The 17,669-nt window shown below is 34.2% G+C and overlaps 1 protein-coding gene across 1 annotated transcript in view; it reads right to left on the bottom strand.

The window, feature by feature from the left end:
• PRKD1 (protein kinase D1) overlaps positions 1–17,669 on the bottom strand; it is a 327,609-nt gene that overhangs the window by 61,965 nt on the left and 247,975 nt on the right. The window contains exons 3-4 of the mRNA XM_049612962.1: positions 17,322–17,453; positions 15,546–15,706 (exon numbers count right to left, since the gene is read on the bottom strand). Of these exons, the coding sequence (XP_049468919.1) occupies positions 15,546–15,706; positions 17,322–17,453 (293 nt within the window). The remainder of the gene's footprint in view (positions 1–15,545; positions 15,707–17,321; positions 17,454–17,669) is intronic.

Here is a 17,669-nt window from a genome sequence, read left to right as displayed (position 1 = left end):
AATCCAATAGAATTTTGGATAAAACATAATTGTTACTATGGACTATCACAATATGTGCTTTTCCTGTCTTTCTGTATACATGGTTCTGCCTCATTCTTTGGATTTCAGTTCATATATCACCTTCTCCGAGAGGCCTCCAGACCATCTAACTTACTGCTCACTCCCCATTCACATTTTGTTATTCTTTGGCACACCATCCTGTCTCCTCCAAAGCCATTACTGCAGCCTGCAATGGTCTTACTTACCTGTTTGCTTATTGTATTTTTATTGTCTCTATTCATAGAATGTGAGTGCCATGAGGAGAGAATCTTGATGGTTTTGTTCAACACTGTATCACCAACTTCTGGAATACTGTCTCACACAGAGTAAGTGCCCATGTATATGAAGGTTTGAAGAAAAGATAAAACACCCCCATGGTGGAGGAAAAGGGGTCATTCAGAAAACACTCATGTTTCCATGCCCTGCACTTCACTGAGTAGAGGGAGGGTAGAGCATTAGGTGACTCTCAATCGTTCAGTGCTCTTCTGTTACAATTCTGATTCCCTTGAACTGCCTGCCAAGTATGACAGATAAATGAGTCTGGCCCCTCAGTTGGATACCCTAAATATGTATAGCATAAATAAAAGCTAATCAACACCTTTTCTTAACATTGAAAAGACTTGCTACAGGGCAGGAAAAAAAAAAGTGTGCCCTTGCTTAGTGGTGACCGATGCTGTATTTTACAACAGAGAATTCATTTCTTAATGTTTGCTGTGATTTGTGAAAGCTGTCACACTAATAACATAAATGCTCTCTTATTAAAAATACAAGGTGGTCTGGAGTTTCCGAATGCTAAAGTAGTTTTAAAAGTTATATTAACTTTTTTATTGCATCACTCTTTTTAGGTAAACAGAAATGAAGGGTAAAGGAACCTTACTATTTGCTTTAAGTGATCCACTCTTTGCAGGGAAAGCACCAGAACTGTTCAAGAATGGTTGCAAATTACATGTGCTGTTCTTTCAAAATGTCAGTTACCAAAATCCTACAAATCCATGGGATCTTGGAAGAAAGGGGAGACATAACATAAGATTACCTCTCTTTTTACTTGAAGTCAATGTGACCTTAATGCCTTGCACTCTAAAGCTACACAATAAAAAAGGAGCATTTCCATTGAAGAAGAAAATACTTTTGGATGTCAACAGCTTCTGCTTTGGGGCTTCAAATGTCAGAGTTGGTCTACACATAGAAAGTGAATCAGAAGGTAAACAGATTATGTGGAAAAAACAAGAATAGTAATGTTAGGAACGTATATTCCCATAGTATCTGACCTTGCCTAAGTTGACAAAAGCCTGGTCTGGGTCTATGAACTCATAGGAGAATGGAATGAAATAATCTGGAAAGAGTCTGTCCCATTGATTACTGACTTAAAGACACCAAGGAAAAGCTGGAAAAGCACGCCATAAACACAATCCAAGGCTACAAAGGTTAGAGCTTCTCCCTTCAAAAGTAAGTGTAACTTAAGGGCTCACAAAGATAATTTTATGGCATTTTATAGAATCTTAACCTATAACAATGAATGGTAAATGCATAGCACTGTGTGTCTATGTATGTGCATCTGAAATAACATGGTAGAATCAAAGATTAGATTTTAATGTAACTCAGTTAAAAATGAGAGAAGAATAAGACAAGGTTTTTTCCTTATCAATTTTGAGTTTAAAAATATAGGAAAGCACTCCCTCAATAAAATTATACCACTCGGTGATATTTTCAGTGTACAGCTACAGAAAAATAATCACCAAAAACTAGGCTATTTGGAGAAAGAAGTACGTATATTTGCTCATAACTTCTGGACATTGTTTCATCTTGCATTAATGATTAAAATGGCAATACTTCCATTCTTCTTGAGAAGGGAGAGGGGCATTCATTGGATCAAACAGAACCAGGTATCAGAAAACCATGCCTAATGAATCAAGTAAAATCATGTAGCTAAATATTTCTGAGAACACAGAAAAATATTTTAGAAGCTGAATTATTTCTCAAGCTTCTGGAAGTCTAATTTAAAATACCAATTCCAATATTCTACTTTCTTCACACCTCATTATTATTTTTTCTAGACAAGCCTTCAATTCTTTTTTTTTGGGGGGGGGGGTGAAACATTCCTGAGAACAGTAATCTTTTTTTTTTTCTTTTTCTTTTCCCCATAGTACTCAGCTAAGAGCTCACTAGGACCTCAGTAGTCATGATTGGTCAGGAAGTAAATGAGAAGGGACTGAAATTTGTTCAGGTCTGGCATGACATTAGACTAAGCAAATGCCTGTTATTGATAACATGGGGTGGGGGGCTGTTTTGCATCTTAAGGTAGAGAGCAGTGTTTTCTGTTTTAAGGCATGGCTTGTAGGGAGTGTTAGGAAAGCCATGGTCCCTTTTCTGAGGGGAACATAGGTCCTCTAGAGCCTGCTTTAAAGACCTATTAGTTCCCAAGACCTATATGTTTATAAGTGTGGGCAACTGGTAAATGCCCCCCTCCTCCAGGGGAGTTCATGAAGAACTCTCATGCAGTGTTTACATTTAGAATTACACATCTGAAAGTTTTTGTTCAGAGCATGAATTAATAATGTACATATAATAAGCCAGACACATTGAATGAAATCAGGTAACAGCTGATTAGTAACACATCAAGTCCACACACTCTTAATTTTACTGAAGGCCTCCTTCCTGATAAACCCACCCCTGCACATACTTTTCTAACTTTTGGGAAGTACAGACATACGTGCTGCTTAAAGAATTCTTGGATGTCTTTCCTCATTGAACATATACACTACCCAGGGCTGAATCTGAAGAAATAGTTTACACAATCATCAAAAGAAATCTTGCAATATCTGGCAAATGTACTGCATGGATGTGATGGTGTGGTGTATATTTAAATGGAAAAATGACTTTTTAATTCAGATGAATCACCACAATTCCTGGAACTCCAGAACACAAGAGTAATAACAATTAAAATCTCTTATTTCTTGATAGACTTCTGCTACTTTGGAAAATATCCTGGGAAATATTCATTTGGCCAGAAATATCATCATAGTTTCATTCAGGATTAGAAATAGTTTTTTCATTATTTGCTCATTTGAAAATAATATACCTCGGCTATTTTAAAGTGTATCAGAATCATATGCAGTTACAGATAGATAATGCAATACTGGTATTCTCTTGTCTTCCTTTTTTTTGTTTTTTGTTTTTTGTTTTTTTAAATGAACAAAAACAGTAACTGAATGAGTCATTTCTGGGGGAGATTTTCTAGGAAACTATGCAGGCAAGAGTTCCTTTTAATATAATGCTTGTCTTAATTAAGTGTGAGTCAGTAAACTTCATGAAAATAATAGAGCAGTTTATGCCAAATTATTATTTAGAAAATACGCACCATTAATATTAATAACAAGTTAAAATCAATATTGTCTAACTCATAAAAACTAGAGGATGCAAACAGTGAGAATATAAGACAAACACAGGAAAAGCTTCTGGAATGAGCAATTTATTTCCTAATGATTTCTGTAAAGCAGTCTGAATATTAGGAGTTACCAAAAACACTAGACTAGAAGCATTTAATTTCAGCAAAAATAAATTCTTTAAAGAGCCCCTTAACTTTAAAGCCATAATAGTAAATACTTCCTTATATACATTTAAAAATAATTTTTAAAATTTCAATAAAGTTCTTAAATAAAAAAAAAAAACATTCCATAAGACCTAACGTACTTTAAAAACACTATATCAATTATATCCTCTGGTTGCAAAGAACACCAATGTCTTAAATTCTCCTTCATTTTCTACCTTGACTTAAGCTCCTTTACTTCAGAAAAAAAAATATTCTCTTCAATCATTTGACAAAAATATTATGTTGAATTTGGCCATATTGATTTATTCTCAACAGTCTATATATAGTAAGAAAATGAATGAAAATATGTCTCTCACTGTTAAAATAACAGTGTGGGAAAAGACGTCAAAAACACATAAAACTGAAAGTATACTTCCATCATAGATTAATAGAAAGAGAATTAATCATATATAAAGATTCTAAGCAACCAATAAGCAACTCAGTAGAAAAAGAGACAGGTAATTAACCATAGGTAAAATACAAATGGCCAATAAATATATGAAAAACTATTTATCCTCCAATAAGTAAATAATATTTAGGCATAGAGATTTTTTACCTATCAAGTTAGTAAAAAAAATGTTTTTAAGTTTAAAATAGGAATCAAATCTATTGTTGGCAAGATAAAGCAATAGAAACTTTTATACACTGTAGTTAGTAGGGTTATAAATTTAAACTTTTACAACTTTTTGAAGAACTATTTGGCAAAAAATTGTATATATTTTTCAGTCCATTTGGCTTCCAAGAAGATAATCTACTAGATCCATTCAAAGATGCTGATCGAGAAACCTACTAACACTTTTATAAATGTATAACAAAAAAACACAAAGAGGCTTATTTCAGCAATGTTTAAAATTAAAAAAAAAGAAGAAAACAAACTAATCAGTAGGAGAGATTAAGAAAATTAATATCATATATCATTGCAATATAATACCAGGAAGATTTTACAAAGACATATAAGGAATGTTTTACCTAGGATGATTTTTCCAAACATACAAATTTATTATTATTAAAGTAAATTTCTTCATTTTATATCCTAAGGATCAAGATAACTTGATTTCTTAATTTTATTTAACCTCATACATGTTCTGGTTGTGTTTTCATTAGCTTCTTTTGTTATAGTTACCTTAACAAGACCATGTAAGAATGGACACTAATAATGGTATTTGAAACATAGTCTCATAAAGAAAAATAACAATGTCAACTCTCAATGTGCCACAAGTACAGAAATAAGGAAAACTAAATATTAATAAAGACAATACATCAAAACAAGTTATCACAATAAAAGCACTGTTATATACTCAGCTTTAACATTTAATTTAAATGCCTTCCCTCCATATTCAGGCTATCAATTGCTTAAGATAAATAAAAAGCCTATTTTGGAGAGGGGTTTACTTAAAATCTCTACGAAGGAAATTTGTGAATTTTCCAAATATAATTTCTTCATGGACTGAGACCTCGATATACCCACTTGCATACCATCTTTTTAAAAAATAATTAAATAGACTGTGATAATATATTAATGATTAAAAGCTCCTTTCTTTAAAAAAGTTACATTCATCTGCAGGCAGTCCTTGTTTTATGTTTTACCATGCCAACTAAAACCTGTGTATAAACATATTGGGATGGTGGCCTCAACTTGCATGGTTTTGTGGTACCCTGTCTTCAGGATACAATTCCAATATGCATGCATTTCAGTTAACATGCTGCTGGGTAAAGCGTGTTCTGACTGTATTCTGTTCTATTCTCAACCCATCTTGTCAGTTTCATAGAAAGACCAATGGGGTTTCTGCAGTTCAATAGGCTGGATTCTGAGCCAAATTCTGATCTGATTATTCTCATAGGGTCAATACCAATAATTGTCTGAGGTCAACCTATTAGTATAATGTTGTTTTACAAAAGATGGTGAAGCATATTCCTATTGCCAGGTAGAATTAGTACCTACCTCAAAGCCAGGACTCACAGGAGACTGAAACATGAAGTTGTAAGGGCAAAAAGCAGGCAAAGGTGCAGAAAAAGGGGAAGAAAGACAAGAAAATGATGTTATTTGAAGAAAGCGATGCATGTTATCAATAATGTTTTATACAGGTGCATTTTCAAGCAAAATGTTACACTCATCAGTCTTTATGGCCACAAACACACCTGAGTTAGAAATAAGTTTTAACATTTAAACGGAACTATAGACACTAAGTCAAGACGGCAAAAACACAGTTTACAGTTAAGAGTTGATAGAGGTTAAAAAAAATCTACTTGTTACGGTGTCAATGATGAAAGACAGCTCTTTCACCTTGTTGAAAATAAATTATAGTCAGAATGAAGCACTTTTGACCTTTGCGTGAAAGATTAGATTTTCTTCACAATAATTCATCCTCTCAATGGCAAAAGAATGAAAAAGGTCATCAAAGTAATCAAATGTTACGTAGTTGTTATCTGCCTGCAGGCAAGAATAAGCTGATGAATAATCAGTATTAGTAGTTTACAAACCTGGAAAGTCCAACAGTGGGTTAGAGTTTTAGTGAGAGAAATATGCCTACAGTTCATTCTTTGCTCATTTTACAGTCTTTGTTGCATATTATTGTTTTATGTCTGATTTCGCTCGAGGCTGAAGTATAAATCAAAGTAGGAAGATTATTCTGAAAATTTTTTTTAAAAAGAGTATCAATGAAAAATGTAAGAAACATCTTGGTTAAGTGGACAATACATATCTATATTTATACTGAATATCATATTCTTTCTATCCCAAATCAAAGCTAAAATATACCTGACTCTTTTTGTTTTGTTGTTTTTAATTTTTTTTTTAACGTTTATTTATTTTTGAGACAGAGAGTGACAGAGCATGAACGGGGGAGGGTCAGAGAGAGGGAGACACAGAATCTGAAACAGGCTCCAGGCTCTGAGCTGTCAGCATAGAGCCCGACGCGGGGCTCGAACTCACAGACCGCGAGATCATGACCTGAGCCGAAGTCGGCCGCTTAACCGACTGAGCCACCCAGGCGCCCCTACCTGACTCTTTTTCTTAACAACAATGCATGGCTGTTGTTCTCGGAACCCCCATCCTATTCTGCAATGTACAATCTGCAATCAGAGACATTGAGAAGTGGTGTACATTTAGAGGTTCTGCCAAGATTAATTGTTACCCATTGATACTTGCTACATTTCTGGATTGACATGAAGCATGTGCAGAATTCAGGGTAAACAACTGCTCATGTGAACATATCCAAACATGACTTTTGAGGATGTCGGGTAGGAAGACCTTCCTTTGCCCTATGATCCCTCTATCTAGACTCAGAAGCAAATTGACATGAGACAGATTAACACAAGAAAATCAAATTTAATAGGTGTAGCACAGGGAATCAGCATAGATATGAAATTCCAAAGACAATGAGGCAACACGAAGGTTAAATGAGCTAAGGAGAGGAGTAGGGTCTGAGGATATGGAGGGGAAGGAGGTCATTAGCAAGAAGGTGAAAGGAGATGTTTAGAAAAACAAGGTTGCCCCATCTTGTAGATAAGTTCCTTAGGTAAGGGGGAGTTTCTATTAATAGTTGCTTCCCATTAAAGCTCTCCTTTCCAATGTAAATTCAGGCACTCTTAGGGGAGGCAGAGAGCTTTTCCTGCATCTCCTGGGTTTTGATTGCTTTTAACTAAAAAAAATCTTTGCATCAAAGTGGCCCATTGTGGGGCAGCCTGCCCTAGGCCCCTACAAGGAAATATAACCCTGCTTGTGTGTGCTTTTATGGAACATTGTCATAAGAGGTGGCAAAGCTTTCTCTTTCTCAAGTTTCCAAAATAAGGTATTATCCTTATCATAAATGTATTCGATATATAAAGCTGATGATTTTCCTCCAATTTGAAAGCCCTGAATACCTTTACTCTGGGCTCTCATCAGAATTGAGTTTTAGCTGAGTGCTACTCAGCTCATATTTGAAGATGATCTATGCAATATACATTCACTTATTCCTCTAAGTTACCATTTCTCAAAATGTATTCCCCCCCGCAGGATATCCCCAGGTTTTACGAGAAAAAGGGGTTCCATATTTGAGTCAGTATAGGAACACTGTTTTCATTATCCCAAGACTGAGGCCCATAATTATGCTTACTAAATATTACCACGTCCAATACGTAGATAGACCACGAAGCACTTTCCAGTGATCATTTGATCAGGAAATGTTTTTTTTTGCAGAATATTTGATAGGGCCATTACTTTGAAGAAAATATTTTGGGAACACACAGTTCTTTCCCCCTTGCTAGCAAGTTAGAATCACCAGAAATGTCTGGTGATAAAGATAAAAGACAGAGCCACCTATTACTTTAGTAGTTGATTGTCATATTATACTATAGTTTTGTTTTTATTTTTGTTTCCCTTGAAGGAAGATCACAAGAATTACAGTTTTTCATCTGTAATGAAAACTACTGTAGAAAACAATGTTAACTATGCAAATAATATGCATATTAGGATAATGTGGCATACTACTTTTCATTTAGCACCCAAAGAATTTGTTTCCCATTATTAAATAATGTAATTCCTGTACCCCATTTTCATTAACTGATAGGAATTTCAGGAAAATTAACTATTAATTATTCTGATATAATATTTTATTTCTCACATGACCTGTGATGAAGAAACCTAATAACTTTATAACTCATGATTTTTTTTGTTTCTAGCTTTTAGCTATTATGAATAAAGTTACAAACATGCTTCCAACAATATCATTCACATTGGCACCCCCTCAAAATAAAATACTTGGGTATAAATCTAACCAGTTATGTATAAGATCTGCTTGAGGAAAACTATAAAAATTTGATGAAAGAAGTAAAATAAGAACTAAATAATGGAGAAACATTCCATGTTCATGGACAGGAAAATTTAATATTGTCAAGCTGTCAGTTCTTCTCAACTTGATCTATAGATTTAATGCAATCCCAATCAAAATCCTAGCAACTTATTTTATGGATGTCAATAAACTGATTCTAAAATTTAGGAGGAAAGGAAAAAAAAACCAGAATAGCCAACATAATATTGAAGGAAAAGAACAGAATTGGAGGACTGACGCTACCTGACTTCAAGACTTACTATAAAGCTACAATAATCAAAACAGTGTGTTACTGGTGAAGAAGAGACAAATATCATATGACTTCACTCATATGTGGAATTTAAGATACAAAACAGAGAACATAAGGGAAGGAAAGCAAAAATAATATAAAAACAGGGAGGGGGACAAACCATAAGAGACTATTAAATACAGAGAACAAGCAGAGGGTTGCTGGAGGGGTTTTTTGGGGGGGTGGGCTAAATGGGTAAGGGGCACTAAGGACACTTGTTGGCGTGAGCACTGGGTGTTACTACAGGGGATAAATCACTGGATTCCACTCCTGAAATCATTATTGCACTATATGCTAATTAGGATGTAAATTTAAAAAAATAAATAAAATAATAAAAATAAAAATAAAATCTTAAAAAAAAAGAAAGAAGAGACAAATAGATCAATGTATCAGATTAGTGTGCCCCAAAACAGACCTTCATAAATATAGTCAACTGATCTCTGACAAAAAAACAAAGGCAATACAATGTACAAAGATCCCTCAACAAACGGCACTAGAACTAAACATTAACATGCAAAAAATTAATGTAGATGCATACCTTACATACTTTAGTAAAAATTAACTCTAAATGGACCACAGACCTTAATGTAAAGTACAATACTATGACATTCCTAGAAGATAACATAGGATAAAAACCTACATGGCTTTGGATATGGTGATAGCTTTTTAGAAATAAAATCAAAGGCACAATTCATGAAAGAAACATCTGATAAACTGAACTTCATTAAAATTAAAAAAAAGACTTCTGTTCTGCAAAACACATTGCTAAGAGAATTAGAAGACAAGCCACAGACCGGGAGGAAATATTTGTAAAATATTTGCAAAAGATAGATCTAATAAAGGATTATTATCTAAAATATACAAAGAACTCTTAAAACTCAACAATAAGAAAACAACTTAATTTTAAAAATGGGCCAAAAACCTTAAAAGACACCTCACTAAAGAAGACAGTGCCTGGGTGGCTCAGTCAGTAGAGCATGAGACTCCTGATCTTGGGATTTTGAATTGGAGGCCCACAATGGGTATGGATATTACTTAAAAACAAAAATCTTTAAGCAACAACAAAAGAAGATATAAGCAGACAGCAAATAAGCATATGAAAGAAGCTCTACATCATATGTCATCAGGAAAATGCAAATTAAAACAATGAAATACCACCATATACCTATCAGAATGGCCAAAATCCAGAACACTAGTAACACCAAATGCTAATAAGGACAAGGAGCAATAGGGACTCTCATCCACTGCTGGTGGGAATGCAAAATAGTACAGCCACTTTGAAGACAGTTTGATGGTTTCTTAAAAAACCTAACATACTCTTACCTTAAATCTAGCAATCAAACTTTATGATACTCAGAAGAGTTAAAAAAAAAGCTTTTGTCTACATAAAAACCTGTACATGGATGTTTATAGTAGCCTATTCATAAGTGCTCAAAATTGGAGGCAGCCAAGATGTCCTGCAGATAAATAAACTGTGGACACCTAGACAATGGATATTATTCCATGCTAAGAGGAAAGAGTTGTCAGGCCATGAAAAGATATGGAGGAAACTTAAATGCATATTACTAAGTAAAAGAACCCAATCTGGAAAGGGTACATACTGTATGATTCCAACTAGAAGACATTCTGGAAAAGGCAAAGCTATGGAGAAAGTAAAAAGATCACTGGTTAGCAGGACTGGGTGAAAGGGAAGAGGGAAAACAGCTGGAGCACAGAGGATTTTTAGGGCAGTGAAAACACTTTGTATGATACCATAATGATGAATACATCATTATACATCTGCCCAAATCCACAGAATGTACAAGGCTGAACCCTAAAATGGGACTTTAGGTGATTATGATGTGTCAGTGTAGACTCATCAGTATTAACAGAACTACTGCTCTGGCAAGTAATGCTGATAACAGGGGCGGGAGGCAGGGGTTAAACAATGCACGGGTTGGGGCAGGTGGTATATGGGAAATCTTTGTACCTTCTTTTCAATTTTGCTGAGAGCCTAAAACTGCTCGAAAAAATGACGTCTAAAAAAATGAAAAAGCAAGAAATAAAAAAAAATGCTTGTACATATCTTTATATGCCTATACACATTTCTGCTGAATATAAACCAAGGAGTAGAACTGTGGATTCACATGTTACTCATATGTTCAGATTTAGCAGATAAATGCCAACCATTTTTCCAAAGTTGTTGAACCAATTTATATTCACAGTAGTAGTGTATGAGAGTTCCAGTTGCTTAATATCTTCATCGATACTTGTTATCATCAGTTTTATTTTTAATGTTAGACATTCTGGTATAGAGATATTTCACTGTAGATTAACTTTAGACTCCTTGATAACTAATGATGCAAAGGACATTTTTATGTTTATTGATTATGTTCTTTTATAAAGTGCTGTTAAAACAAATATTTTTGCCTATACCTTAAATGGGGTTGTCTGTCTTCTAAATTTTTATAGATGTTCTTTATATATTCCTTATATATTTATATATATGCATCTTTTATAATATACATATGTTGAAAATATCTTCTTCCATTCAGTGACTTGCTTTCCATTCAATGGTATTTTTTGCTGCAAACAATTTCTGAATTTTAAAGATGTCTAATTTATCACTTTTTCCCTTTGACATCAGTGATGTGAGTCCTGTTTAAAAAGGCTTTCCCAACTCCAAGTTCTTGTAGATACCCTTCTCTGTTAGCTCCTAGAATTGTTAGCACCATGAATTGATTTTGTATGTGGTATAAGGTAGGATCAAGATTCATGTTTTCCATACAGATATCCAATTTGTCCTAGAAATATTTGTTGAAAAGATCAGCCTTTTTTCATAGCAGTGATATTCTTGTCAGAAATCAGTTGGCTTTGTCTATATACGTAGTTTCTCAACTCTCTTTGTTCTGTTTGATTGGTTTATTGTTCTGTTGTTGCATAACACCATATTATTTTTTGATACTCAGACCTTGTATAATCTACACTGTCTTAACAGTCGCTTTATAATATGTTTGGAAATTTTCCAGCTCGGTTCTACCTCAGGAGTTCTCAACGCCAGCATGACTGACATTTGGTGCCACTTTGTTGTGGGGGCCATCCTGTGCACTGATCTCTCTGCGATTTCCTTCTAAGACATTGGTCCCTTAAATCCTAATTGCTTTGGTTGCTTTTGGGCACCTCCAAATATTTTGTTCTGTTCTCTTCTATTTTATTCAGCTTGTACAATTGTCCCTTGTAGAACAGTTGATCAGATACAAGCTTCTTCATAGCTAGGAGCAGAAGTTCTGAAAGAGATTATTTCGCTTTTTGCCTAAGATTAGGTCTTGTATAACACGGTTTCAATGGATTTTGATTTTTCCCAAAAACTACAAGAACATTTGTAAATAAAAATAAAAAGATGAATAAAGCATAGAGAAATTATAGGATTATTTAATCCTGACTTCTCTTTTGCAATTTTCTTAAGACTATAAAATTAATATAGTCTTAATAAGTATACTTATAGTATATAATATATACTATATATATAATATAATAATATATATGATACATATATATACTTATATATACATAATATATAATATATATAATACATATCACACATAATACATATATAATATATATAATACATATAATACGTAATATATATAATACAATAATACAATACAACATATTAATGTATCCTACTCAAGGACCTACTGAGTTTTTCTCATTTCCTTCTAATGCTGGTGATGGTGTGCAGAGAGGTACACACCCCTGCTGAGCTGTTATACCATAAATTGACTTCATTTTGGGTCTTCTTAAAAGATGGACTGCTTTATGGTTGGTATAATGAATACCGTTTACTGCCAAAATTGATGATAGATAAAGCCTATCATATGATTTATATTGTTATGCTCATTTTCTATCTTAGTGGCATTACGGAAATCTGAGATTCAATTTAGGTGCCAAAAATGAATAAATTAATAGAATTATCAGTGTCTTAATCTGTATGTGAAATGGTGATTTTATTAAGTCATCAAGTATGGATAGGAGAAACATTTTCTTGCATTTGAGAGAAAATCTATACACTTGTCATGGCAGACTTGCAATATGGGTGATATAATGAGATTAATAAGCAATGTCATCTTTATCTTGGTCATCATCTTTTTTGGAAATGGAAAAATATCCCTTATGGTATACAGAACTAAAAGGTTTTACTACTATTGACATAATATTTCTTTTGATTAGGCATTCACTCTAAATTTTAAACTGTAATTACTGACCTTTTCTGCCTTGCCCAGGGATAAAGAGGGACATAGTCACTGTACTCCAACATGCCTGGGTACAGCAGGGTGGCTTTGTTCCTACATAAAGTAAGTAGCCAAGGCATGACCATGACCCAAGGCAACTGGAAAATACGTGCCCTCCTCAAAGCAGGCCAGTATTTCTTCCTTTCTCAGGTATTGGATAAAACAAAAGATAAAGAGGTATCCTATGAAGGCACAAAAAGCTTTGACACATGTAAAACATGACTTTCAGAGCCAGTATGTCAAATAGTATCACAGACATTATTTCCACGGGCATTTCTTATTTAATGGCTACCCATTGGGCATTTTACACAAGTTTATGAAAGTTTAGGATAACAACATTTTTCAAAGTATTTTATGGCTCCAATATTTTCTCACCTCACAAATATCTGATTTGATCACAATTATACCAGCATTCTTGACAGACATCGTTGAAATTTGATTTTTAAAAATATATATTAAAAAAAAACATTTTAAGCATTCTACTATAAAAATTTCCATTCAGCAAGAAAGCAGTAGTAAGTTCCAACATTTCATGTAAAACATAACTTGTGATCAACTAATTCAAATGATGAAATAATTTAATTTGGCTAAATAAAGCAATTAAATAATTTGATTTAAAAACTTGTATTATAGTCTATAGATAGGTAACCTAAATTATATTTACGTATAAATGGTATATATTATAAATATATGCATGTAAATAATTTAAATATGTAATTTAATTTATACTTATAACATGTAAATTATATATGTGATGTTTTGAAGTATATATATGCATGTCTGTGTATATATGTATATACATGTATTTGTGTGTATATGTACATATTATAAAAAGTTGAGAAAGATCTAAAAGAAGAATCTTTAGCATTAATCATCTAATTTATTGTAATAATGAAAGGCTTTAAAGCTTTAGATTTGTTGTGGGATATTAAATAATTTTTAAAGAATTTGAAAACAATATATAATTAATTTACAATTTTGTTTCTTAAACTTACTTGTAAGTGTTCTATAAATAGTATGAGTCTCAGTGACTATCTTAAAAGCAAGAGTAACTGCTAGCACTTGAAAAGTCACTACTTACAAAAATTCAAACTAAATCAAGGAAGTTTAGAATTGGGAAGCTGACATGAGAGTTATTTGAAAAAGTAAATAGCTTTTGATTTAAGCACCTTTTTTTTAATGTCTGTTTATTTTTGAGAGTGAGAGAGAAAGTGTGAGTAAGGAAGGGGCAAAGAGAGAGGGGGACAGAGGATCTGAAGCAGGCTCTGAACTGACAGCAGAGAGCCCGACATGGGGCTTGAACCCACAAAGTGTGAAATCGTGAGCTCAGCCAAAGTCAGACACTTAACCGACTGAGCCAAACCAGGCGCCCTAATTTAAGCATCTTTCAATGAAAATATCACTAGTTCCAATTAATGCAACATTATGTAATAATATAAAATGATACACATACATTCTGAATAGTTATCAAACATAATATATTCTTCTAGTTAACAGCAGGATTAAGTACTTGCCTTCCTCCAACAGACTCACTTCATGAAAGACTGAAAACACAACAAACTCTCAATTTTAAGTCAGTCATGGGAAAATAGTATGACATTTTCCTATTTACCAAAATGAGCATGCATTTGAATTATATGTCTTGTTCATGCTGTAACAAAATTGAAGTGATAAGGATCACAACAAAATATTTTCCAAACAAGGGACTAATACAACTTTTGAGAGATGTCTTCAAAATTTATTGCCCTTCTCCACATCAAGAGGGATGAATTTAACCTTACTGTTTTAATAATTTTTAATTTTTTTCAATTGATTTTTACAATAGCTAGATTACTAAAAAGTCTTTAGGGGAGGGAGTAAATACGGGAAATTTAAGGCCTCACATTGTTCGCCTATTTTCCTATTTTAAATAATTCACATAATTACCACAATTTTTACTTGGTTGTGAATGTTTGGAAAATTCGAATTTAAATTTCTTAAAAAATATTTAAGTCCTATCCACAAAAGTGTTTAGAGCTAATGGAAATGCTTAAAGCATTTGAGGGCTATTGTTCTCATAGCATTTGTCAATCTGTGTCACCCTGACAATACCCTGGAATGTATGCCAGTATTGCCAACAAATTAAAGACTTTCATTATTTTCATAAGAACAAATTTAAACTTTTCTCCCAGAATAAATATGCAGCTATGTCACAAAGCACTCTAATAATCTTCAGAGAAGAGCATCTTTCATCTTTGGTTTCCCAATTTTGACAAAGTGTGTTTTGCAACATTCACATGTTAGTTTGTGCTGGTCTGGCCCTATGACCACGATGAAACCTTACATATTTTCTAACTGCACTGAGCTCATAAATGAAAGCAAACTCAAAGTTGTTGGATATTTGATGAAGCACTGACCAGTCTACAGTACAAACCCTGAAGAAACACAGTCAATAACACCCTGGCTGTGTCCTCCCTCCCGGGGTGCTGTCTTGGATTGACACTGTCATCTCATTGTCCCACAGATCTCTCATGCAAATGGATAAATGGAAAAACAGGAAGCTGTACCAGGAGGGGCTCGTCAGGGGCACTGGTGGAGAGCTCAGCAGATGCTGTGCGGATGGTGCTGAGCCCAGTGAGAGAAACGTTCGAGAGCCTTCTCCTCCTCACGCCACTGCAATTGTTGGGGATTTTAAATGCACATCTCTTATGGTAATTCAGTCCGCATCCTGGAAAGAGAAAGTAAAAATGATTTTTGTTCAACCATAAATTAAAAGCTCTTCTAGTATCAAGTTATGCATTTTTAAAAATAGTATTGTTTTCGTTTTTCTTGAGGCTATTTAGAAATTCAAATTTTCTCTTGAGCTTTTTCTGTTTTCTTTTCAGAAATTGTAAATAAGGTGGGTTTTGAATTCTGATTCTTTTGGACGAGCTCAGCAACTACTCTGGTTATCATTTTTGTTTAAATATTCTTGGATATAATGGACTTGGACTTTAAGGGATCTAGCAAAAACAAAAACAAAAACAGAAACAAAAAAACTCAAAACCAACCAAACAAAAAAAGAAAAAACAAAAAACAAAAAAAACAAAGAGATCGCCTGAGGCTTTTTTAGCTGCCACAAGTTAATGTGAGTGGACACATAAGGGAAAGTTAATCACAGTGCATCACAACTTTTGAACTTGATGTGAATCCTGGCTCTATAATTTTTTTGTTTACATGACCTTGCACACCTCAGTTTGGCTATCGATAAAATACGGATAATAACTACCTTGTAGAATTGTTAAGAAACATGTTACATTTCTTTACATGCTGGTTTCCACATTTTAGATAATTAGGAAAGCACCATTTTTTGTTTGATATTTCCACTATGTATAGTTCCCTGTGTGTCACACAGGAGGCCAGAAAATTTCCATAAAGCCACACTTCAGGCAGTTTCTTCTAAGTCACTGTCACCTAACTTGTCTTCTCACAGACAGAAATTCAAAAACTGTGGTTAGCTTATTTCTAGGTTGCATCACAAATGCTTGGTTATATTGGCCAAAGTTCAAACAGCTCTACCTCCTACAACTCAGAGAGAACACTGTATGACTGGAGTATTTTTAAGATTTATAATGGTGTTCTAGCCACTTGAGTTTAAAGAGTTCTTTTCATGGTAAAGTTCATTTTATGGCAAACTATGCTATTGTTAGGAACATGGGTACAAGTTCCAGGCCACCACTCTACAGCTGATTGACCTTGCATGGTTTAATTAACCTCCTAAATTTCTGCTAATTTCAACAAACATTTAGCGAATGCCTACGAATCAAAATTCCAACATGGGGTGCCTGGGCGTCTCAGTTGGTTACACATCCGACTTCGGCTCAGGTCATGATCTCATGGTTTCTGAGTTCGATCCCCGCATTGGGCTCTGTGCTGACAGCTCAGAGCCTAGAGTCTGCTTTGGATTCTGTGTCTCCCTCTCTCTCTGCCCCTTCCCCATTCTTGCTCTCTCTCTCTGTCTCTCAAAAAAAAAAAAAAATATTAAAAAGAATTTTTTTAAAAATATTGAAAAAATTCCAACTTAAGAAGCAATTATTATTTTCAGTTTGTTGCCAAAATAACCAACACAAAAGAAACACATCCAAGTAGTACAGGGAAAATGATATGAGAATCAGGTTTCCCAGATCAGAGCAAATAAGCTCAAAACAGGAAATGTAAAGAAATGAACAGAGCAGAATCCATGCATCCCCAAAATTGGTGGAAGACATAAAGTTAAGAAGACATTATTGTAGAGGGCACAACATAAGCAGGTAACTTACGTGTTCCAGCATGGGATCGACTTGGTTGGGAAGGAAAGACCTTACCTTCGCATTTAAGGCCCTGACGCACCAAACCCCACAGCATTTCTCCACAGTGATCACAGAAAGCCGGAGCTCTATACGAGTGAACAAAAAGAGCGTGGGGACGAATTTGAAAGTCTTCAAAGGTGGCAGAAGCTGTAAAAATAGTAACATTGGAAAATAAGTCAAATAGATACTCTGACCTATAGATAATTAGCATACAGGATAATTATTTTTTTAATGTTTATTTAGTTTTGAGAGAGAGAAAGACAGAGAGAGACAGAATGCAAGTGGGGGAGGAGCATAAAGAGAGAGAGGGAGACAGAATCTGAGGCAGGCTCCAGGCTCCCAGCTCTGAGCTGTCAGCACAGA

The sequence above is a fragment of the Panthera uncia genome (genome assembly GCF_023721935.1).
Source record: "Panthera uncia isolate 11264 chromosome B3 unlocalized genomic scaffold, Puncia_PCG_1.0 HiC_scaffold_1, whole genome shotgun sequence".
Classification (NCBI taxonomy): Eukaryota; Metazoa; Chordata; class Mammalia; order Carnivora; family Felidae; genus Panthera; species Panthera uncia.
The sequence above is the reverse complement of the archived record's forward strand: the minus strand, read 5'-3'. Positions and strand labels throughout refer to the sequence as shown.